At 38.8% G+C, this 25,298-nt stretch overlaps 2 protein-coding genes and 1 long non-coding RNA gene across 6 annotated transcripts in view; 1 reads left to right on the forward strand and 2 right to left on the reverse strand.

Annotated features, from left to right (window-relative positions):
• The window catches only part of PPP1R1C (protein phosphatase 1 regulatory inhibitor subunit 1C), a 52,475-nt gene extending 33,618 nt beyond the window's left edge, over window positions 1–18,857 (reverse strand). For 2 of the 3 annotated variants that reach the window (XM_080600528.1, XM_080600529.1), the window contains exons 1-2: window positions 14,278–18,857; window positions 10,733–10,793 (exon numbers count right to left, since the gene is read on the reverse strand). In XM_080600528.1, coding sequence (XP_080456654.1) covers window positions 10,733–10,793; window positions 14,278–14,571 — 355 coding nt within the window. In that variant the 5' untranslated portion in view covers window positions 14,572–18,857. The other variant, XM_080600530.1, reaches the window with a different exon arrangement.
• On the forward strand, window positions 1,029–24,119 carry LOC308198318. The gene is made up of 2 exons (XR_013953823.1): window positions 1,029–4,443; window positions 18,839–24,119. It is a non-coding gene; the product is annotated as an uncharacterized lncRNA (long non-coding RNA).
• ITPRID2 (ITPR interacting domain containing 2) overlaps window positions 23,218–25,298 on the reverse strand; it is a 44,969-nt gene continuing 42,888 nt past the window's right edge. For both annotated transcript variants that reach the window (XM_080600330.1, XM_080600329.1), the window contains exons 18-19: window positions 24,905–25,029; window positions 23,218–24,489 (exon numbers count right to left, since the gene is read on the reverse strand). In XM_080600330.1, coding sequence (XP_080456456.1) covers window positions 24,919–25,029 — 111 coding nt within the window. In that variant the 3' untranslated portion in view covers window positions 23,218–24,489; window positions 24,905–24,918. The remainder of the gene's footprint in view (window positions 24,490–24,904; window positions 25,030–25,298) is intronic.

Here is a 25,298-nt window from a genome sequence, read left to right on the forward strand (position 1 = left end):
TTTGAAATCCTTGGCCTGTTGGCCTGAATGTTGATTGTAAATTCAAGTCTCAGATGTGTGTAAAGTGTGTCTTAAAAGATACATGATGAGTTGCACACAACTCTCTTTTATGGACATTCTTTTAGCATGATTCAACTCTCTTCTGGACTGAAATGTAGATAAGAAAAATTCTTTGTGAGGCAAATATATGTAAACTAGGGTGACGCTGATTTTCTGGCATAATCTCTGGTGGCTCTGGGGAAGAACGTCATTACAGTAGGAGGAGAACCTGACAGCCAGCATTTCTATGTGCCCCAGGAGGTGCTGGAGGGTCAAAGTGAAGTGCAAGATGACCTTGGAAAAACAGAGTATCACAGAGATATAGAACAAGTCAAGGGACAAGGACTGGAAAATCAACCTAAAGCATGACACTTTGTCTCAAAATTTGACTGTCTGTGTAGAAGGAGAACTTACCTATTTAAAGGTTATACTGACACCAGGTCTATTCTGACACAAAAGCATACGTCAACAAAGATTGCATCTTTGCTCATGGGTTATTAAGGGCAGTTTCCACACTCACAGCACAGACTAGCCTGGAACACGACAGTGAAAGAAAAGAAATGCATAGAGGAAAAAGGGGGGAAGTAAAGATGAAGATTGCTTCTAAGAGGCTTGAAGAGGGCCAGAGTTGTTCAGTGACTGCCAGCAAATACTCGGAGGAACAGGAGCAAAGAGCAGAAACTTCCCACTGAAATGAATATGTCCAAACAAAACATACTGCCAAACTGTTAAATATTTGCAAATAATGGCTAATGTTTTACCAACTATTACCAAAGCACATTCACAAAACCTTCCCAAATAGTTTGCCCATTGACTCTAACACTCCTAATAATATATTTGTGAAAAGACTTAACATGTTCATTAAATATTTTCAAGTAAAAAAAGCTAAGTACCTTGAGAGAACAAGTTGGGAATTCACCAGTAATACTGAATAGTGTCAGTAGTATGTTACTTCCCAGATGATTGCTTGATTTATGTTCAGTCTGTGTTCAAATGAGATAGTGAAGAAGTTGAAATCTAAATACAACTGAGGCAAAGATCATAAAGAAAAATCCAAGATGACCAGAAATACAATACTAGCTGGTCCCCTGATATACGTTTAAAGCATTCCCTAATAGCTTTATATAGAGGGATCAATTGCAATGGAAAATGGCTTGGAACTGACCCACCGGTGGCAATCTATGTACTGGAGTTGTAGCTGCAGTAACTCCCCTTTGAGCTGTTCCTTTCTCTGCTGTGAGCAACAAGACCATTCTAAGTTCTAAAATAAAAGGCATCATCAACAGCCAAAACTAAGAAAAAGTCAAACATTTCTTTGCTTGCTATAGCTCATAAAACAAGAAAAAATATCCTAGCTGAATGGTTGTATATTGTACAGTCTGGAAAGTGACATTTACCAGGGGAGAAGAAAACATATACCAAATAAAACTCTTCCTTAGCCAGTGATTATTATTGCTGCCTTTGCAGTTTCCTTCCTTTTTGAATAATACCTCAAGGATTTCAGTAAAAATATGTTTTAAAGCTAGTCCTTGCCAACTACTCTCTGCTTTCCTATGATTAGATTGCACATGCATAAAACCCCTCACATACACGTATCAGTTTATGTGCATATGAAGTGAACTATTAGCAATAGTGCTTCTTGGGTTTTATGACCCTTATACAAAAAGAAGATGCAAATGTCACTTTTGTGGATTCATTCTTTGTTTTTCTATCTGGAAGTTTTCAAAGAGTCAACATAATGAGGTTCCATAATCTCATTCTCACCATGAACATGGCTAGACAGGATGGAAATGACAGGGCAATCATTTGTTAAGGCAGAATAAGTTAGCCTGTAATTTCCAAAGACATTTTTCAGAATTTCTACTAACCTCACTAAATACCAGGGCCAGAGGGGATCCTGTGTTTTGTGTTACACGTCTTCATCTGCACTGTCACAATCAGCAGCACATCATTGTGATTCATGTGGAATGAATTGTTCCACACCCTCCTACAGGATATGCTATACACATTAAGGCCTAAGTCATCCACTAGCATCAGCGTTTTAGGAAGCCTGAAAGCACATTTCTAAACAATTAAAGCTCCGCTGTCTACTTACCTTATTTAAAAAACAGAAAGTAAAAAAAATAATGTTGAACTGGATCAAAACACCTGGATCACAATTCTTTTGATGAAAAATATTATTTTCTCTCTCTCCCCCTCCCCGTGGTTCCCCCGGCCTCCTCCAACACATTTAGTTCTTCAATATAATTCCAAATTGGTGGTGGTCAGAAAAAGAGCAGGAAAGGTTCACCCACATCTTTGCTTTACACCACTGTCTGAGAATAGCTACAGCAGAGAATTCAGAGAGACTTGAAGGGAATACTATCACCATAAGCCTTTCTCTTTTCTGAGTGATAGAGACTCAGTGCTGAAACGTTTAGGCTGTGGGATGTCTACGTACCAGGATAAACAGTACTGTAGGACGCAGTAAAGCTCACTGCTTTACTTCAATAAGAACTTTCCATCTGGCCCAAGCAAGCTCATGCACTGCTGTGTGTGACTCTTCTCTGCTTATGTTGTCAGAGTGAAGGATATGGTCCCAAGTGGAATATACTGCCTTTAAAATGCACGTTTGTGTACTTAGCACTGCTAATGGACTTCTGTAAGTGTGGTTTGGCTCTACAAGATTAAAAAAAAAGCCAAGACATTCACTCTCTGTGGTATGCCTGTGTCCTAGGTATCCCAAGGAAAACACAACAGAAATGAGCGTGTAACTGCACTTCATTCTGCTGCTATCATACTCTCTTGATCACCCAGTAAAGCTATTTAAGGAAAATATTAGAAGTGATGACTTTGAACACAGACACACGATTAGGGTTTTGAGGGGTGGAAGAGGAAAACAGTTCCTTCCAACAGACATGCGGTATAATTCTATCCTAGAACTGTTTAGATGACTGTAAAAAGGAATTAGGCTGGTTCAACTGATCATATTTCCACAGCTGATGACACAGCCAGCTCAGACACAAGGAAAGGAAAGCCAAGCTCTATGGTCCTCGTACAGTCTCTGAATTTCAGCAGTCCAGCCTTGTGCAGTTGTTGAAAACTCCCCTGACTGATAGCATCTTTTTGGTTAGAGTTCCTGCTAGCTTTCAGTCCAAATTCATTAAATTCCTACTGTTGGTGGATGTTGAAGTGAGGCTTTAACTTGAATTATTTCACATAAAGAGTTAATTGTTTTTCCCTCTCTGGAAGCTCAATAAATGGGGCTATCTTGATTGATGCTTTAAGTGCAACCCCTCCCCAATATTCTGAACATAATGAGGTTAGTGCTAAAAGATGTATTCTCTCTCATCTGTCCACATTATCTATTTATTCTGCACACATCACCATGGTGAATGAGTGCTGCATTAAGTACTAAATAGTAGAGGTCAGACAAACCCCATGCTGTTTTTTTTTTTTTTCCCCTTCTCCTCAGGAAGGCTGAAACATTTATTAATGGATTTTAGTTTATTACTTTATGTTAAAAAAAAAGGATCAGTATTATTATATTATTGAAGTATAATTTAAACAATCTTAAAACATAATAATTTGATATTCTTATTTAAGCCAATTTGTCTTACTGTGCTTAAATGGACTTAATTTCAAATTGTCTATGATTTTTTCTGCTGTTAAAACAAACAAACAAATAACCCAACTCAAAATGCAAACAGAATGTTTTGCTCCAGGCTAAACTGGACCTATTTTGATCAAAAATATATATTTAAATGTCACAAGCCCCAATAATTGTCTGCTCATATAGCTGTACTAAATAAATATAGCTTAGGTACTTTGACTATAGGTAGCTACATATGCCTACATGTTTCATTTTTTTAAATCGGAAGCTCACCATGTATTCACATTTCTCACCAAAACAAATTGTATGAAGTGTATAAGTATTTGGCACAGAGCAAATCTGTTAGGGTTTCTCTAGCAAAGTGCTAAGCTTTATGAGCGTAATAAAGCTTGAAGCTGTCAAACTGGCTTTCTCACAACATTATGTAGCTTTCCACACTGCTATTCTCTACCCCATGGCACACCTCTTTGTCACATTAGTGTGCATTAAGATGAAAACAGAGGTAAACTGTTTGAAAGCTTATCAGTCCTGACACTGGATAATCAAGGAGCTGGAGATATGTAACACGAAACCATATATATTAAAAATGATTTGCAAATAATCTCCTGGGATGGAAGAAGGCTGTTTCTATGGTGCTTTTGTATAAGGAATGAGGAAAACAGATGAAGAGTACAAGGTTCAGTTCTAAAAATACCTCCTGTACTTTCAGATAGCTCCACGGATGTTGACCCGTCAAACACAAAACCAACAGAGGGCAGGAAGCAGCAGCAACCAGCAGTGTCATGGCACACATTAGGAGCTCAGCTGCACAGGTAAGTAGAAGAGGAAGTAAATTCACTTGTGGAGTATAAAAGGATGGAATGAGAGAAATGGATAAATGTAATTTTACCCAAACTATGAATGAGCGTCATGTCCTCTCAGCCGCACCATTTCTCCCATCTAGGTCCAAAATCTGAGTTCTGGTTGTAAATGTCCAGCTTCCCTTTCCAGACAGCAGTCATACTCAGTCCCTTCCACAACCCAGAGCTTTCTATGACCGTGACTGCAGCTCATGCTTCCCCTTCTCATGGAGGGAAGACAAACATCACTGAATGTGAGGAACTTGTCTTGTTTTGACTGTGAATTTACTTATTTCAGCCAAGTAGACTGTAGTTGTCTGTGTAGTCTGGGGGTTTAGGTTGTCAGCTGCAAATAGCAAAGGCTCATCCTGAGCTGAGCTGAGGACCACGTAGTACATCCAAAGAGGAGGCACAATAATGCTTTGTAGTTATTGTACTTCTTTACCATAGCGGTTCTTCCGTGCAAATTAAAGAAATCTGAAGGCTGCTTTAACTACCGTAACACTTACAGACACAACATATTTTTATTAGGCTGTATGTCTACAACAGCCAAAGGAAGAGTGAAGGCATAATACCAAATATATGACAGCTAAGATGGCGAGTTAAAATGGCCTGACAGTTACCTGAAGGTACCAGTTCAGAACAATACAAGACCTGAAACTATTGGCTCTTTTTCATCTTCAAGACATGTAGCTTACTTGGGCACTGTATGAAGCAGTACGCATTTCACACTGCTCCAGACTATGTGTTTTACACAATGCATGAATTGTGGGAATGTTTATATTTGTGAACTAACATGTTCATGACCTCAAAAAAAACAGCAAAAATGCATCCGGGTGCCTCTGTGATAACCTCTAGATCAGACAGAGCAGTGCACAGTTCATTCCAGCCAAATCAAAGCCTGGTCCTCCAGCGTGGTGTCTTTACCTTACTGCAGGCAGCATGACAGGTCCTTTGGCAAGTGATGATGATGATGACATAAAATCCTTTCTGCCTTTGAAAGATGCTAAGGAATTTTTATTTTTGTTTTTAAATTAAAAAAGGTTTCATGGCTTCTGTTTGGAATGCGTGAGCTGTTGCTTCTGGGCTGCATTAAAAACAGCTCAAGCACAGTTTCCTGTCCTTATTTATTCATTAATTTATTTAAGTCCATGAACTTCTTTTTATTTTTGTGGGTCAGATCATGGAGTTTTCACTCACATATCATATGTGTGAGGAACTTATGCTGTGGCTTGTCCCAGGGACTCTGTGATCCTGAACTGCAGAGTAAACTCAAACTAACCCAAATGAAACAACATCCTAGCACAGCGTAAATAGGCAAAAAAAAAAAGGGATGTAGTTTGCCACTGAACATCTGAAGTTCTGAAGTCACACATCAGCCTGCAGATAGCAGGGTTTTTTCAAGCATAGACATTTTCTTTCCAGTTCAAGAATTCCTCTGTTGCCTGTTAGGGCTCATGCAGTGTTTGTTTTATGTATTTCATTGTTTCACCGTGTCAGCTGGCCCTTCTCAGCACAGCGTTGAGGAACACAAAGGTCTGCACTGCCCGGACCAGCAGTGCCTAATCTCTGAGCATCTTTGTGCCAGTGGTAACGCACGCAGAGCTAGCTGTACCAGTCCTGTGGTGGCGGGCAAACAAATCTTTTTCATTGCTTACTGCCATACCTCCATGAAGTCCTAGACTATAATAAAAACAGACAGCACACTTAAATGATATTCAAATTTAGCATATAGAGAGGCCAACTTTTTAGACCAAAGAAAAAAAAAAAAGAAAAAAAAGTTAATGACAGGTTTTTTTATAACCACATTAGAAGCCTAAATTTGCAATTGAAAACAGCTGTTATTTGGCTTACTCACTCTCTATTTTCTGAACCAAAGTAGGCAGTATGTCCTACCAGAATCTCATGCTTTTGAAAAACATATCAGTTTTCATGAACTGTGAGACCAAGAGTTCTCTGTTGATTCAAGTTTCAGTGAGAGTTTTGCCTGAGAAAGGACTGCAGGACTGGTTTATAGTTGACCAGAAACAGCTGTCTCCTACCTAGCAACTCTCTTTTGCCTTGCAAGAAAAAATGTGATTGTTAAATGTAAAACTTCAATGTCAGATAGAACATAACACATCTACCCTCTCAAGGATATACTTCTGGCATAGTTTGCATCATCAGAAAAGCACAGCTATACATGGCAATAAGATTTATTATGCAGGGATAGACTGGGAGTGTCTAGAACCAATTTAGCATTAAAAAAAAAAAAAAAAGCAAAAAAAAACCCCACCCTAATCTGCTTTGGGTTGTCATGGGATTGCAGCAGGTGTAAGGGCCATTCTTACTCCCACTACCCATCCGTCTGCGTTGTTTGAGGCTGTACTAAATATTGACCCTGCCCTTGAGGCATCTCACCAGAGCTCTGGAGATCCTGCAGTGAGCTGGGAGGCATGAGCCCCTGTCTGGACAACTGAAAGTCAGCTGGGAACACAACAGAAAAATTGCTAATGTCCAAACACAGACTGCAAGCAAGTTCCTTATCTGGATACGGGTACAGCCTTCTTACGAGTTACCTTTTCTACCTTGAAATGAGATTTGCCAAATACAAAAAGGCAGCTCTGAAGAATTATCAAAACACATTGCTATGTTTTTCTTATTTCCAAACACAAAGTAACATTTACATTACAAGGAAGGAAGCCAAACCATGCAACTGAGTAGAAAGGAGAGTTGCAAACAGCAAATACATAGAAAGTTCAGAAACACAGAATTTATTCTAATGTTTACCCCTATTCTAATATTTCAAGAAGACTGAACACTCTGACATGAGCTGAGCAGACCCTGCCAGCCAGACTGTTTGATGTTGCCTTGGCTCGGTAACAAAGCCAGTCTATACAGGAGCACTGGCATTGTTTTCTGATCAAAGTGAGCACTAATGGCATTAAACCTGAGCTGTGGTCTGATATGTTTTCCTCCCTCAGCTGTCATTTCTCTGCCTTAATACCAGCTTTCACGTGAGCCATTGCAGTATGACACTGCTGGTTTAAAGCATGGATAGACCTGTATTTCATATAGTAAGAACTGATTTTCATATACATTCTCCTACACTTGTTAAGGAGACAGGAGATTGTGAGTATATTATGGCATTAAAGAAAAGGTTGCTTTCCAGGTATGTAATTTTCAGTTTCTGTTGGCTTCAATGATACTGCAAGAGAAAGAAGAAGCAGGAGAGCTTTTAGCAATTTTTGGATTAAGCTCTTCTGCAGCATGACAGGTAAAAATGTCTTTAAAACTAACCACATACTTACATCCCTTTTTTAAAGGATAGGGATCGAACAACTGTAGCTATAGCAGGATATGACTGGGCTTCCTCAGTAACCCATACAGGCATCCTGCTTAGGATGAAGCACTGCAAGTTTCTGTAGTTCTGCCCACTAAAATTAGGCTCTGCTCTCACAGACAGTAAAACGGTCTTGTAATTTCAAATAATAGTAAAACCAATTAGATATTATGAAAGCAAATATCAGATTCTCAGAAAAAATATAGCTCAATTGATGGCAACAATCACTCAAGGTAAATCACTTCATAACTTGAGTCTCAATTTTTCTAGTGCTAACTTCTCTGCTGAGATGTGACATAATCCACAATGAAGCACTTTACAGAACACATACAGAGAAAGTTGAGGTTTTTTTATCACTATGTTGCTTCACAAGCCCATAATGTTCACTGCAATCATTATTGATGCTGTCATGATTCAAATTTCTCTTTTGCTGACTTTGATTGAAATTATATATGATGCCAACCAGAGTAAGCAGGAACAAATGCACCAATCAGTGATACTATGGTCTTGATATTAGCTCCTGCAGTCACATCTACCACCTGCCTGTAAATCATTTAGTGTGGTCTGGCATTTACTGTCTCCTTGGAAGCAGGGAAGCCAAGGAGACTCTTCTTAAAATTTTGAAGTAGTTGTCATCTCCAAATGTTGTTTTAAATGACTTATCCTTAGTAGCCATTCCATCTTCACTTTATAGTACAATGGCCCTTACCTACATCCGTGAAGACAGATTCCTCTCAAATCTGCTGTAGACATCAGGGATGGATGAGAAGACTTAGAAGAAAATGACTGTTTTAGATCTATGTATGGCACAATTCAAACAGAATTTATTACAAAGTTTTGAAATGTCCAGAAATGTCATTTTACTCCCTTCTGGTTTCCAGATGGGTCTATATCCAGAATGCCAGAATACCACAAAAATGCTACTTTTTTCATGCTGCAATCAAGAGCAGATGCAACAGAAGGCTATAGAAAAGTCTAATTCTCAGAAAATGCCTCTCGCTGATTTTCAAAATAAAAGAAGTTTAGATAATTTGAGTAAACTTTGCATGGGCATCTGAACATTTAGAATTGCACTGGGTCATGCATTTCATGCCCTTGGAAGCATATACTTCACTATCTGTTCCTAATGAGGGAATTGGAGTACTTCAGTGGGTAAAAATCAAGAGACAGGATTCTAGTTTAGTCCAGTTCTAATTTAATAGTTGTCTTTGACAATATCACTTAATTTTTCTGCTGCTCAGTTTTCTCATATATTTAGAGAATCATGCTTCTAATGAAAATTGTGGTAGTGTCAAGTTTTCACCCTTACTACTGTTATTTTATTGACTGTAAACACAAGCATTAATGAATTAACCGTTGTTTGGAGATGAATCATTATTTGTTATACTATTGAACTCTATTCAAAATCAAGTAGCAAACTAGCAGTTGGAGTTTAATTTGCAAGTTGGCAAGAGTCTCTAGGACTTGCTGACTCCTCTGAAAGTTGAAGGTATACAATAATTTCACAAGTTGCCCGGCACCTTGCAAGATCACACCCATAATGAATTTATTTACTATTCATACTCCCGTTGTAAATCTATAATCTGTCTTTCCAATTTGGTTTTGTGGATCTTGTATTCGGTGGGTTTACATAGCTACATGTGCACACTCCTTTCAAAACACTTGCCCGTATCCAGCATGCCATATGGAAACATGTATGCACATACTCATGCACAAACGACATGAAGGGGGGAAAGAAAATGAAGGTGCTTATAATTTTGTTATTTTTGTCTTACTCTGTATAAAATAATAATAATAAAAAAAAGACAAGATTTTAATTTAACCAAAGAACCTTCATCAATACTAGTTTCCCAGTACCTAATAAGAGGGGATAACATATCAATGAATAAACATAAGTGAAAAGGACGAATACTAGCTCTTGGGTTTACATGGAAGTTTACTGATACTTGCAGCAATCCTAACTGATAATAAAAATGATTTATTTAAAGATTTATTATGAACATTGCAGGAAAGGAGATAACAGACATGCACCACTTTGTTTACACTAAAATTTCCTGTAAATTAAAAAGAGTTCTTATTCTCTGTTTGGTTTTGATTTGGTACTCTACCAAGTATCTGTTTATAAAAGGAAATATGACGGTACAAACTGTACAAAGTGAATTGCAAAAGAGATTATCAGTCAAGGTGAGTTTGCTTTAAATTAAGTCCTAGCAACACAGGCACTGTAGATCCCATTAACCTAAGGAAAGTCAGTCTGAGGCAGATCTTTCATGCATCATTACTGAGAGCTGAACTGCCTGAAACATAGGCCAGAATGCTACTCTCCAAACTGGGATCAGCATTAGCCCTGCAGCAAATGCATGGGTCACTTGCAGTGTCAAAATAATATAACCTTAGCCATATGCCATGCTTGAACATCCCTAATCCGTGCCATGCTGCAATGATCTCAACCTCAAGAGCAGGGCTCTTTAAATGCTTCTCTCAGTGCATTTCTCAGACATGCAGTAATGATCTAAAGGATATATCAGTGAGAAAAAGCCTGAACTGCTTTTTAAAGAATGAACAGATAAGACAGGAAAATAATGTTGCAGAGGGCTATATAAGATAAAAGTTTGATGTGAAGTAAAGTAGGTAGTGTGTTTCGAATTACGTCTTAAGAACTCAAATTATGTCTTAAGGATCGGGATCATGTTTACTTCCTTGTGCATACAACAAAACATAGAAAAGTATAAAATACTGAAATTATTGCCATCATCTGAAGGCCAAGATTTACATAGATTCATGGTTTTTACTCCAAACTGTTCTATGGTCCATTATTTAATATTTAGTGCTTCGAAATTAATGCTGGATTTCTAAAATCATGTAGTTCGTTGGCTAACCATTCTGCAGACAATCCCGAATACACAAATTCAATAGTTTGGAAAGTATGCTGGCACTTACCCGGGGGCACGTGCTCATTCATGATGACGAGTGATGCTGGTGTAGGCCTTCTTTTCCTGATCTGTAACATGCACAAACCAAACAGAGTCATCAGGGCCCACCAATCACCCCACGCCCAAAGCAAAGCAATCAATCCATCTGATGTCCTCCTGACTGTAAACCAGGCAAAGTTAAAAAAGAAAATATTTGAAGGAACAGCAGCACATCGCTGTCTTTCTGACTGCTCTTCTGGACTGACAGTGATCAGGGTCATGCGGCTGCTTGTATATTGAAATCTGAAACACAGGGGAGAGCCTTCTCGAATAAGTTTTTGGACATTCATTGCTGATGTGTTTTGGTTATATCTTAAAATATTGGCATTTAGCTTTGTTTCAGGAAAATAACTGCAGTAGTTTGTGAACTTATATATGCAAATAGCTACTGCTGTTACAGCTCTCACAAGCAATTATGAATATGAATATTTTTGAGGCACACTTGAGAGCTGACATTGCATATACGTTTTCTGATGAATTTATATTTCTAAACTGTGGCCAGAAGTGGTGTTATTGTTCTTTAACTAAAGAAAACAGTAGTCAAGACTTTAAAAAGAATGTTTCCAAATGGCACTAGCATAGATATTTACCTATCAATATGTAATTCTGAATAGAAATTGTATGCAGTTCTTATTATTTGAAGTTTATTTGACTAAGCTTTTTTGTTCCATTAACACTGATTGAACTGCATGATAATGGACTACCCTCCTATAATGGACATACTTGCATTGAAAGTTGCTACACTAAAACTTCCTGGCTATCAATATTCTATTGAATTTAAGAGAGAGACTGAGTATTTCAGCTAGAAACCACACTGACACGAGTGCTCAATGTCAGTGCATTTGTTCTTTTTTAGTTGCTGAGCTCTGTAGTGAGCTGGGTTCAAATTTTGCTTTCAGAGCTGTAAATGGAAAATTACGTCATCAGGTTTAAAGGGGTTATTCCAGATTAGAGTAGCTGACTGCAGAATTTACTAATTTAATTTCATCACACTTCCACAGTATAACTGAATAGCACTTGGAATTAAACTCACAATAACAAAATGATTACCCTTAAATACTAGGCAGATTTTGTGACACAGCATTTCAAAAGCCATGAGAATTCAGTGAAATCCAAATGCTATGGTTCTTACAGATTTCAGAAAAAAAAAAAATCAGAACACATCCTGCTTGAATTCAATGCAGGACTTTTCCATAAAACGTGGACATCTTATAGTTCAGAAGTACCAATGGACAAAATGAAGACCTGCAGCAATTCGCTCCTGCACCCTTCTAGTACTTCTTCATTCAGTGGTCATTCACAAGCCATCACTTTCTGGCAAAGGCTCACATCAGAATATTCAGGAAACAAGATACCTGTCCTGAAGGTGCCAATACTTTCGTCATTAACACAGAACTGTCAAGGTTATGCTATTCCCCTGGTATCATCTAAAACTAGACGTACAAAAATAGAAGCAAATGTCGAGAAGTACTTGCACTGAGAGAAATATACTGAGTGACCTAATTACAATTTATCCAGCTTTTCTACTAAGCTTATGTTTGTCCTTCTTTATGTACATCTATGCATAGCTGTACATAATAACCATGTGTACAGAAAAACATATTTCCTCTATAGACTGCTCTATTGCTTTATATATATTACAGATATCTGTGTACGTGTATGGGAGTCAAAACCTAAAATAGTATACATATTAATCTCATACATACATAATTCTACATCCAGACATATTTCTACACTTACGTACATATTTTTCAAATATTTAAAACATTTTAGAAATGATATAAATAAGACTATAATAATCATGTAAAATACAGGATATAACTGAAGGGATAAATTGTGCAAAATGTAACTCATTTTATCATGTTAAAATGAATGGTAAATAAGCTGTCTTCTAACTGGACTGTGCAATATGTCTTATTAGGTACCTATTATAAACTTCACGTTTTGCTTTATATAAAAACAATCTTCTTAAGTTGATTGAGAATGTGTATTCAAGTGGAGCGTATGCGTTAGAGCACAAGGTCCAGTTACAGGAACAGCACAGAAAATATATACTGAATAAATCTACCCAAGATAAAGAAGGCTTATTCTGGCTGGAGGATATATCCAACTCTCTTTTTGCATGTATCCAGACAGTGCTATAACCTCCAAAGCATTTAACCTGTAGTTAAGCTAATATAAATTGGAAAAGCATTTAGGCCATAAGTATGACCTGTTACCACCCTGCACCTCGCCCCCATTCTACCCCTTTCCCTCAAAACCATGAGAGAAACTTGTCTTCTTACCTGCTCAGCTGCTTCAGGATCTATTTGACTCTGAAAGAGCGGCACAGCAAACTGGATCTTTTTGGGGCTGTTGGGCTCCATCGCAATGCTGAGGTGAGGCAGGCGAGAGCAGAGCCTGGAGCGCCTGAGAACAGAGCCTTGTTCTGCGGCTCTCCCCGGCACCCTCCCTAAAGCCACGCTGTGTGCTCCTCAGTAACAGCTGTAATTCCAGACTTAGCAAGTGGATCTGTGTGAGCTGAGCAGCTCCCTTATTCCACATCCACAGAGATGCCGCTGGCTTGACTATTTTTCCCCCCACTCCCCTCTCCCCTCTCTTCTCCAGTCCTTCAGATCCTCTCAGCACAAAGCTAAAAGGAACAATAAGCTAATTGTGTACCAGTTCACTTCTGCATATGCCAAGCATTCACTCAGAAGCTAATTGAAAATGCAATACTAGCATTGCATGGCCTGGAGCCCTGGGATTTGAAAGAGAGGATCTCTCCACCGTACATTACTATCTGGCTGCTCAGAAGTGCAATGCAAGCTCCCTCTGAGTATTGCTGATGGGCTCTTAATTATTGATGAACACAAATCAGGAAGTTTTCAGATTTTGGGGGTGGAGGTAGCAGGAGGGGTGGATGCAATAATTCTGTTTCTGTTACAGTGTGCCAGAACCGCTCTCCTCTTCTCACGTATCACACAACCGCCTTTGCTCTTCCAAATACTTTTCTAAACCTCTTCCAGGAAGATTTTTTGATGATGATGCTACGTAGATGCCTACACTTTCTTGAAGCATATCTGGCATGCTAAGTGCAGTTTGCACCTTAGGCTAGTTCATATTTAGACTGCAAACTCTTCTGGTAGGATCCATCTCAGATAACTTCAGATACTGAGAAGTTCCACATTTAAGCCAGCAATCTGGGCTCCCGACAGCTTGACACATCAGAGCATGTTTTGTTCTGTCCCACTTAAGTGCAATATAGCATCTACTGGAGATGACATTTTATCTCTATCAACCCTAGAAAAAGTAAAGATGGCTCAGCCTAGTCACTTCGCTTTTAGAAGGCTAAAATTCAGAGTCCCAAATCCTACTTTGGGGTACAAAATCTGTGCCTTCTTTTAAGACCAGGAAAATAATTTGGTCAATCATACCAGTAACATTCTGGTGAATCTGCTTGATTTTCACTTTTAATTTCATCTTAATGAGAAGTATATGAAACAATATACAGTGACCATTAACATAACCTACCCGTTTGCTCAGAGCTCCTGACCACTGCAAAGCAGCACAGCAGAGCTCCTGCAGCAAAGGTGTTCTTGATGCTAAAGCTGCGTCCCTGGACAGACAATGCTGTAGGCAGGTCAAAGGACTATGTTGTAAGCATAGCTCTAAGCCCACAGCCAAAGAGCATTGGGTCAATCTCCTGGTAACCATTACAAACAATTGGAAAGAAAGAAAACAAGGCAAGTCCTGACTGGTATGGCACTTCGAAGAGTCAGCTTTATCTGGGATAAGGCTACCTGCAGAGAGCAAGTGAATTTTCATCAGCTTTTTGGAAGATCTGTGAACTCTCTCAGTAGAAATACAACCAGTCAGGATGAAGAGCAAACAGGTAAAATGCACAGAGAAGAGTAACTTGAGCCTGCCCTGACAGACTGCAGTAAGGAAACAGAGAAGCAGCAGAATTCAGAGCTGAGGCTCTGAAACCAAAACTCAAAGGAATTTGAAAACACACTTCTGGTCCAGGCCACTGAAAGGATCAAGGATTTTCACAGTTCATCACAGATTTATTCTAAAGCCACTGAATATTTCCCCATCTGTGCCAGTAGGGAAGGCGGGGGAAGGAGTACAGATCATGGGTAAAAATAATGCACAGACTGTGCACAGCAGAATAAACCTGGAAGTCAAGGTTTGGATTCATACAAACGAAAATAGTTAACACATTATCAGAATACCAGGATATTTCTGAACAGAGACAAATACACAAGCCAGTTAGTTTATGAAAAACGTCTAGCCCAGAAGGTGAGAATATACTAGAAGTTAAAGGCCTGGTTGACTCAATGATCAAAAATAACTCACAGTCAGGGCTGAAATTTCTCTCCTCATCCAAATTAAAACTCCTTTGTACCACAGTGGCTTCTAGTTGATGGCAAGTAGCTGGAAAAAATGCCAGTGACTTAACTGACAACTTGCTTGATGCTTTGTGTTGGTTGGCACAAACCATTTTTGAGAGCTATGAGGAAGCCGTGGCTTGCAGCAGATGTTCAGAGATCAGAACAGAGACATGGAGCTCAGCACTGCACACCCTACCAAAAATAACAGGCTTCATATTCTGCTGTGTTGCTTTTCTCACAAGAGTTGATCCCTGGACTTACATAAAGTTGAAGTTTGCAAAGCCACCACTCATAAACTGGAACCAATTTTAGTTATAACTTTGACTTATTTTTCCATAGATCCATTAAAACAAAGGACTGAAAAAGATCACTTGAGTGACTGAATCTGTGGACGTTCTTTTCACTGAAAAACCACCACATTACAGAAGTGAATTACGTATATAATATTCTTCAAGTATCTTTGAATCTGAAAGAATTGTCCTTTTCCTGAGAGGCTAAATGGAAAAAAAAAAATGCAATTGATTTATACTGATGCTGTCTTCCCACATCTTTTCTTCAAGCTGCAACCATTTAATTTGCCCACATACCCCCCTATTCAGAGTTGTCTCCCTTAATTAAAGCAACTGTACAACTGGAACTGCAATGTAGTAGAAAGCTTTCCTTTACTGAGCTGTGTAAAAAGTAGCATCGACCTGTTTTTTTGATGAGTAGAATAGATAGGAACTCCTATCAGATAGCATCTGATAGGACAGAATATATACAATGGTTTGAGACCAGAGTAAATCAGCTCAGGGAATGTCTCGTTGCTGGTGATTTTCCTGTCAGATTTATTGTGATAGTTCAAGTGCGTTAACTTGGAATTGTAGAACTGCAGAAAAGTCTTAGATGGAGGGGACTTCTGGAGGTACCTGTTCCCACATGCTGCTTGAAGCAGGGCCTGAGATCAGGTTATCTTAGGCTTTCTCTATCTGATTTTGGAATATTTTTAGCACTAAGGTGAAATGCTTACCTTAGTTCTACTTACCACAGCAAATGAAAGAGACACACCGAACAATGACGCTCAGTGTTTCTTAAGATTGTTTTTAAACCTTCACTGCTCCTACAAAACTAATCACAATGTGCTTTCCATAGATAGACGATTAGAGGCAGAGCACAACTGCAGCAGTTCTGCTGGCACAGCTCGGAGCTGACAGTGAAGGAAGAGAGGCCCAGGCAGCTTTCACTAAGGACAATCAGAGTTGGGGGAGGTTTTCAGGACAGTCTAATTATACAGTCTCACAAGACCTTCATGAGCAGACATGCCATTAACTTGTAGATGTCTATCACAGACAAGCCATCTACTGTAGGTATCTATGAAACTTTGTGTATTCAATTATGCTACAATTACAGCTATAGGATTACAGGCGCTATAGTTCTCATTGCAAAAGCTTAAAATTTCTTTCACTAATGATAAAGTCAGGTCACATTCAGATAGTGAAAGAATGTTACAGCATTAACGGGCTGACAGGCTGATAGAGGTGGTTCAGCTCTCGACTGCTGGACATTGCTGTCTAAAGGAATCACGTCTTGAAGTTGTTGCTAGCAATAGTATCTGAGAAACAAGTTCAACAGCCGCTTGAAGAAACGAAGTAACAAAGCCACTCCTTGTCAGGCTGAGAAGGGAGCCAGACAGCAAGGGCAGGACAGGACAGAGGGACAGGTCCCTAATGGACTGCCAGGCCGCAGGGAGAGGCCTAGAGGGGAGAGGCCTAGCGGGGAGAGGCCCTTCAGGCCTGCAATGTGGAGGTGCCTGCCTCAGCTGCTCTCTTCTCTGCACTGCTTTGGAGCTGGCTGCCCAGCCGTCTTTACGTGCATTACAACAATAAAAGTATTTTTTTTTTTAATAGTAGAAGAGGCATATTTCAGTGAGCAGTCGGATATAGCCTTTCAGGATTACTGCATCAGCTTACTCTTACACCTAATTTGCAGCACTAGATGTCTCCAGGCAAAATGTGTTTGCATTTTCTATAGACTGCATCATAGTCTGGGGAAGAGCTGAAATGCATTTAAGTACTGCCAAATCCTTTTAGCTCATCTTCTGTTTTTAGTGCACTCCCCACAATGTTTCAAATTCCTTCATGATTCAGCTAAAACTATCATGGAAAGAAAAATAATAATAACTGTCTAAGATCTTTCCTTTCTATGTCATTCACTGGGTTCTGGTATGAACCGCTGTCATGATGAGCTATCGAATTATTCACAGCTCCTGCCTGAGATACTTTCCCTATTGTATAAGGAGAGGACTATATGTTTTTCACAGCCAATGACCCAGGCTGCTGTGAAGGGAACTCAGCAGGCTCTGCCCTGCGCTCCACATCATTTTGGCTGTGGCTGCGATCTGCTTCTGCTTCTCTGTGGTGATCAGGGACTACTGCAGCACCAACCTGGACAGGAGAGAGACCTGGAGCTGCCTGTGAAGGTGCTAAAATCAGATGCAACTCTTCCAAGAATAAGCACTGACATTTCCAAAAGGGCCCTGAAAACTTCCTTTCAAAATAGTTAAATACAGGTGTTGCTGTTGAGTGGGTAGCTCCCACTCAACCTCTGGAAACACAGTCAGATATTGATATGCAGAAAATGTGAAAGATTTATAATCTGTACATGTGGGGCAACACAGAGCAGAACACATCTGTCTTGTGAGCAGCAAGTGCTGCCACAGGCAGGCCAGGATGGAGAACCAAAAGCCTTATTGAGCAGTCACAGGGTCAGCGGGACATGAAGTGAAAGCTGTCGACCTACTAACAGCATAACCTAAATTTCTATTGGCAGTACTTGTCCATTGAACACCAGTTATGGTCAACATTAACTGTATATATGGATTCATAAGAACCAGATATGTAAAAAATACAGCTATTTTTATTTATAATTTCTCTTTAGTTGAGATAATCACTCCTTAGCTGTGTAATTCTAATAATCATCAGTTTAAAGTTACCTTGACCTGAGGATGTAAGAACTGATGCTATCAGCTCAAGCCTTCCTCTGGGAGTCACAGCTCTCCTGACTATCAAGTAATGTACAAACATTTACTGGTAGGTGCTGACCGCTGCCATCTGTGGAATCAGCACATCCAAAACATAGGAAATGGGCTGTATTAATGGGACATAAACTGATTAGACAGTCAAAAGATCCATGTCTAATATAGACTATAGTTCAATAGTGCAGAGAGTAACATTCTGATAACAGGTTTACAGAGGTATTTCAGCAGGAAGTCATGCTAGAGTTCACTTCCTTACCAAAGAGAGGGTAAATCTAACACATTTTTCAATGAACAGAACTACTGTGGGCAGTTTACTTAGACTTTACAATGAAATTACATTACCTTCTTTCCATATTAAATCTTTAATGCAAAAATTGTCTGACTGTAACATTGAACTAAACAACTGAAATATAAAATTGAATTTCTACCATATTTTTTTTTTAAACAAAAATTAAAATATAGAGCACAGGGAAGCTGAACAAGGAATAAACCTCTACAGTTTCAGAGTCTAGATTAGAAATCTCTGTATACAAACACAGCCTGCTGGGATGAAAATGATTGATGATTTTCATCAACAGGGCTATAAACTCTCAGTATGCCAAATTCACAATATATTTTTAAAATTTCTGATTTTTGTTTGAGTTTTACATTTTTTTCTTTCTTGCCTCCTCCTCCATCTCAGAAGACAGACCTAGCGAAGTCAGAGTGATCCTCAGAGGTGGTGTTTGCAGCAGACGCCAGACACATCGGAGGAGCTGAATTGCCCACACCTGTCCAGCTGGCACAGCTGGAGGGATTATCACAGGGTTGGTGACTTGGAGAAGGTGTCAGGGGAATCATCATTTGCTATTTCTTAAATGAGCATTGGGAGCAGCAGGTGCGGGGCAGCTCTGTGAGTAAGAATGAGGCTAGGAAACAATGGTGACCCCAGTGTGAACTGTGTCCTCTCCAACAGGGCACAACCTCACAGGGTCTGAAGGCAGTGGCAGAGCTAGAAGGCACCCAGTGAAATTATTAAGGGATTGGCTCAAACAAAAATCCTTTTTCCATACAACCTGGGCGTAAATTTTGGAACTCATCTCCACAGGATTCTGTGGACACCAAAACTGTACATGCACTAGAAAAACAATTAAGATATATTCACGGAAAAGAAATCCATCAAGTATACTATCACTGTCCAGAAAATCCAGAGCCACTGCGTGCTGAAAGGTGGGAGGGTGGACATGCTCCTCGCACTCCACTTGGTCTTTGGCTCTTCCCAAACATATGCTGTTGGCCACTGTGAGAGTGAAGATACTGAATGGCCTGGACCTTGGGTTTCATCTGCCATGGCTGCTCTTATGTTTCTAACTGCACTCTAACTCCAACTGTCTCATGAGCCCATGCTGCTAGACTCCTAATGCTCAGTAATCATCAATCCGTTTGCTGAGATTTTTTTTCATCACTTATGTCAGCATGAAAACATGCCTATATACAAATTTTCCTCTAAGCCCCCCAATAATAATACTTAATTTATTAAGTATATATTTTAAACTTGCTTTTAAAAGCAATTTCATCCTAAGCTTTGTTTAATATGTAGCACAGGAATTGGCCTTCAAAATGACCTCTTTTGTCTTGTCTTTACACTTTTAAAAGAAAACCTAAAGCTAATTTGTGTAGAAGTTTTCTTTAAAAAAAAAAAAAGAAAAAAAAGACTATAATTTCCTAGTGAGTTGTAGCAAATAACTAATGGAAAACAGAACTGGTTTAGAAAATAGTAAGAAAGAAAAAAAAAAGAAACTCGGAAACTCTATGCTGTTATATAAATCTTCACAAACTTTGAAAAAGCTATACAATTAGGCATCTGTACCAAACATACCACAGTAGGCAGAAAAACTACTCACCTGCTCTGACAATTCTTTCTTTCTGTCACGCTGTCTTCTCATTGCTATAATTTAATTACTTAACCATTGTCCAGGCTTACCCCTTTTACTCTGTTAAAAAAATAAAACAATAATACAAAAAGATATATCTGTATACAATACTCTCCATCACTCAGCAAGCATCTATGCAGAACTGAATGATATACAAGTTATTTGGAATGATCGAATTATTTTGTTTCTTAAAAAAAGTCATTGCTCTTATTGTTACATTTTGATTGTAATGATATTGATCATTTTTATTCTATGGCATGAATATTAAAGTTTATTATCACATCTAAATTCATATATAAAATACCAAAGTAAATTCGCATCACACCAAGGCAATGCGTTTCTTGTTTTTCCTGAAAATCAAATCATATATTATTTTGACATTGTCATGTAAATTCAGAAGAAAGCATTATACTGGCCTGAAGCCATCTAACCAGGAGTTACTCTATTTTGCATCATCAGCCAAGTTTCAGAGTTCTGTTTATTTTCCCCATTGAAGAAACTCCTCCGAAAGAGAAAATTTCCAGTAGTTTAGGCACAACATTGTTCTACACAGGTAAGTCATGGCTTGAATTACTTTAGTTTCCAGTTTGGGCTCCTGTTACCTCTCTCTATAATCAGTATCTTCTTTCGGCCAATTTCATTGAAATTGATTCATCTGTGATATGAATGAACAAACATGGTTTTATCTACACTATATTTTAAGTGGAAGCCATTTTCTCAGCAGTACACAAAATCCAAAGGCAGTATAAACACTTCCTTGTGAGACTCAGTAGAGTAATACTGGTGAAGATCAGTGGTTGGAATGTGTTAATGAGTTTTTGAATTATCACCTTAAAAGAGACCTCAATCAGAGCAAACCAGTCTTTAGGAAGCATGTGGCTTGAAGCATATTCTTGGACATCACCTGGCTTATAAAAGCTGTCTGCTGAGGGCTGGCACACCACACCTTTTCAGACAAAGCAGTAGATACAAGGCAGCCTCCCGCCCCCGTGAAGGTCTTGGTCAGCAAGGGCCTGAAAAAGTTCCAAGAGCCCTTTGCTTCTTTCAGACGCAGGACCACCCTGAGTCTGCTCTCCAAGCAGAGTTGCTGAACCTACCAGCAGCAGGAGCCTCCGCCTCTTACGTACTTGTCCCCAGCCACGTAGCTGGGCCGGTGGTCATCCTCAGTCCCTTCCTTCTCAGGTCTGTCACACACAGTGCTGTGGCCAAGTGGCAGCAGCACCTCACAGCCATTGCAGCGCTATCCCACATGGTTTGTGGGGCTACGCTTGTATTCCCAGCTATTTTCTCCAGCTGCTGAATGCTGAGATGTCACCACCTTATTTCAGCAGAGGTCATTTTTGTAGCTTTTCACTGAAATGGTGGGGGATAGAAACAGACTTTCACTCATCTTAAAAAAAAAAAAAAAAAAAAAAAAGGCACAATTTCTCCAAAAACTAGACCACCAAACCTCTGCTTCAAACTGTGCCGCACGATAGCCACTTGCTGCTTTGCAGGAGGCTAAAGATTAGTCTATTTGCTATGCTATCAGTAAGGATGGAGTTGCCCTGTAACCGTAGAAAACAGTTAGCTTTTATATTTTCCAAAATATAGCCCTTGCTTTATAGTCCTGCAGCCAATTGGCAGTCACCAAGATCACTATCACAGTAAACCTCAGAAAAGCATCCAAAATTTCTCTGGTATTACTGCTGGCTTTATTCATAGCAAATTTGATTGATCAATATTTATCAGCCGCTAATACAGCTGTTTCAATCTGCAATAGAGTTCACATCAAATGGCATGCTGGCAGAAAAAAAGACAACACTAATTTGTAGGGAAAGTAGCAGTTTCAGTCTTTAAAGAAAAACCATCCTTGCTCAGAAAATCATTACAGCTGAATTGACATTACTAAAGGGCAAGCCACCCAGGTTCGGCATGTGTCCAATAATAATGACAGCTGTTCCTAAAACACAAACAGAAATGTCAATAGAGGTTGGTATCAGTTCAGGTTAATTTATATGACAGCAGGGCACTACATTTATTTCTTTCAAACGAGTGTTTATAGGCATGCCTATACCTACATAAATGCCACTCAGAAAATATTAGATGAAGGTGTTTTTAAGAGTGGCAGAATCCTGTTATTGGGATTACAGAAAATTAGGTGCTTGTATATTCATTAGTTTCAGTATAGCTTTTAGAAATATTGTCTTGAAATGCCTTTATTTTATATTATGCCAGAAGCTCGCAAATCTGCCTTCCATCAACTGAATGAAAAATTGGCATTCTCTCTCTCACTTCCTAGGATATATTAAACATTAAACTCTAAGTTGCTGAGATCAAATATTCTTATAAGCTCCAAGCTAATGAGGCCCAGATACTCTGGGACCTTGTATACAAGTGACTTTTCTCACCAAGGCGGAGTGTGGCCAGGCTGCCGCACCCACGGAGGATGCTGCTGGCAGCCCCTGTTTGACGGCCGCCAGCTTCCGGGGTGTTTTCCTCCATCGCTCCATCAGAGCCATAGTTGTCACCTTTCTTGGAACACCACTTTGGGTAGCACACAGGCACAGGATTTACATTAACGGCAGGGTGTGCTAATTAATCTGGCTGGGGGACAAGGGGAGCATTTGCTGCTCCAGTTATTTGGGTAAGCTTTGGCTTTGCGCATTCACAACCGGAGGTTGTAGCACTCGGGTCTGGCTGGGTGTTCTCTGGGTGACATTTTGGAGTGGAACTACGTACTCACGCAAGCTGCAAAGGAAAGGAGAAACCTACTGCAGCTTGCAACCTCATACAAATTTCCACGCATAAGTGATGTTGGAGTTTATATTTCAGCTTCTAAGCATGCAAGATGAGGTTTTCAAGAAAGCTCTGGCTCTACTCACAGGGACAAATTCTGAGGAGAGGTTGAGCCCAACCAAATTCTTGAGAGCTGCAAGAGGAGCCAACAACCTTAAGAGTTTGCTTTTAAGTGCCAACATTTCTCTCAAATTTATATCTCACATTTCCAAAGCATATTGGATACACTGAACATCTGAAAGCTTTCTGAAATCCAAGTCCCAAGCTTTCCTGCCATTCTCCATTCTGTGTACTATGGGCCCAAATCTACAGAACTTATTTTGCTTAAGAGTAAAACATGCACAGGGAAGTGCAGAAAAACAGACACAGATTATAGGCAAAATAAATATTTTATTGGTTTAATATACACTTTTTTTTTTAAAGAAATCAGCCCTTGTGTGTCTTCCTAACACAATTAAAAATCTTATAAACTTTTTCTTCTAATATTGTTACATTTCAAACTATTTTTGATTAAAGACCTTGACACAGTAAAGAGTTTTAGTTGCTGGAAATGGCAAAGGAGTAAAGAGATTCCAAGCACAGCAAAATGGGATATTACATATCCACTAAGTGTCTATTTGACCACATAAAACCTCCAATGACTTCCAATTTTCTCCACTGGAACAAATGCATGTTCACTAGTCTAACTGAAAATAGAATCAGTGAAGGATAGGGAAGGAAAAGATTTTTTTTTCCATTTTCCCCGTAATACAAGCAAGGTCATTCATCCATTCCAAGTTGCACATCCTAATTGCTTTCAGAATATCAGTACTTTTATTGCATTTTGTTAATATAAATCAGAAGAGACCTTTTCTTGGAATGACTGAGAGCAGTCAACACAAAGACAAAAACAGTGCTTAAAATAAGGCACTTTTCTACAGAGGGATGGGCAAACAAACAGTAAGGAAGCAAATAAAATTAGTTAAAAGTTGTCTTCTACACAAAGATAAGGCTTTCAGTGTCAGAACTTTAAGTAGTTTTAAGTAACCTCATGTCATTCAACCACTCTGCTAATAGTAACCGCCCCAAGAATTAACAGCAATTTTTTTCAACAGGATATTTTCCTTCTTTTGAAGTGGCACTAAGTAACAGAAGTGGAAACAATTATTGGTTGTTTCAAGCTCTCAAAGTGGATCAGTTATTGCACAATAAATACCTCATAGAGGTCAGTGTTTTTTTTTTGTTGTTGTTTTTTTCTTTTTTCTTTTTCTTTTTCTTTTTTTTTTCTTTTTTTTTTTTAAAAAGGTAGGCTGAACGTGAGCGTGTTATTTATAAATTGGTTAAGTTTGCAAATTTTCAAGTTTCATGATGCATCACTAAAAGAAATTAGCTACATAAAAATTTACAACAAAGACATACAAATAAATACAAAACCTTTCAGAGAGCCACAATTTTGTTGATGCTTTATGGGAAGTAATAAATGAGTTAAAGTGTCTAAGTCTTTAGATAGGAACTCAAGGAAAGGCACACATCATAGAACCAAGCGTCGAATACAGTAGCCTATCTCAGCAGCTTTAACGTCTCCTGAAGCAAAAACAACTTGACACTTGCCAGTGTATGCCACCCAAAGCAGAATTCCACAGCATTTCGGACTACATCCAACCTTGCAGAAAAGAGAAAGCAAGAAAAATAGCTAAATTAGATTTTTGGAAGTCTGTTTTCTGTGTTTAACCATGTATTTTGATAACATTCGTGTCTAATGCAGGCATACTAAGGAAATCTTCATGAATTATGCATTCATATGTGAAGTTACCATGGAGGACACTAAAAGAAACAAATAAAAAAAATCAAGGACCACTACATGAAAACTGACAGTAGGATGGGCCAAACTATAAAACAACTGATTTTCTAAAGCTGTCCAGGATATCAATAACCTCTGTGTTTAATGAACTTCAGTTCTGATCACTTGTATTTCAGGGGGGAAACAAGCAAGATTTAAGTTAACGATGATACTTCACATGATAACAAAATACCTTCAGTGAACTACTGAATGATTCTGGCAGATTGACAAAGATTACCTGTAGTACCCATTTCATGGCTGTGCATCTTGTTTTGCAGTTGCAGATCTGCTTTGGGGTGATACGGCTGCTAACAATCCACTTACTATTTCTCGCCTTATTTCACCAACAATAGATTCCTTGATCTGAAAGGGATTAGAGGAATTTTTAAGGTCAGTAAGTTATACAACCAATGAATAAAACTAAGTGATATTGCAGACATGTTTGACATTATTAGCATATGAAAGCATACAACACCAAAAAAATCAACTTTTAAAGAATGCAAACAGATAAATATAAGAGGGTTTCCCTTGGAAAAAATAAATGTAAGTAATTTTAAAGTTCTTACAAATCATATAAATGCAAAGCAAAGTAGTTTTATTTTTCCAGATGGTAAGTATATCTGCATTTTCTA

The sequence above is a fragment of the Anser brachyrhynchus genome (genome assembly GCF_964034855.1).
Source record: "Anser brachyrhynchus genome assembly, chromosome: 7".
NCBI classification, from domain to species: Eukaryota; Metazoa; Chordata; class Aves; order Anseriformes; family Anatidae; genus Anser; species Anser brachyrhynchus.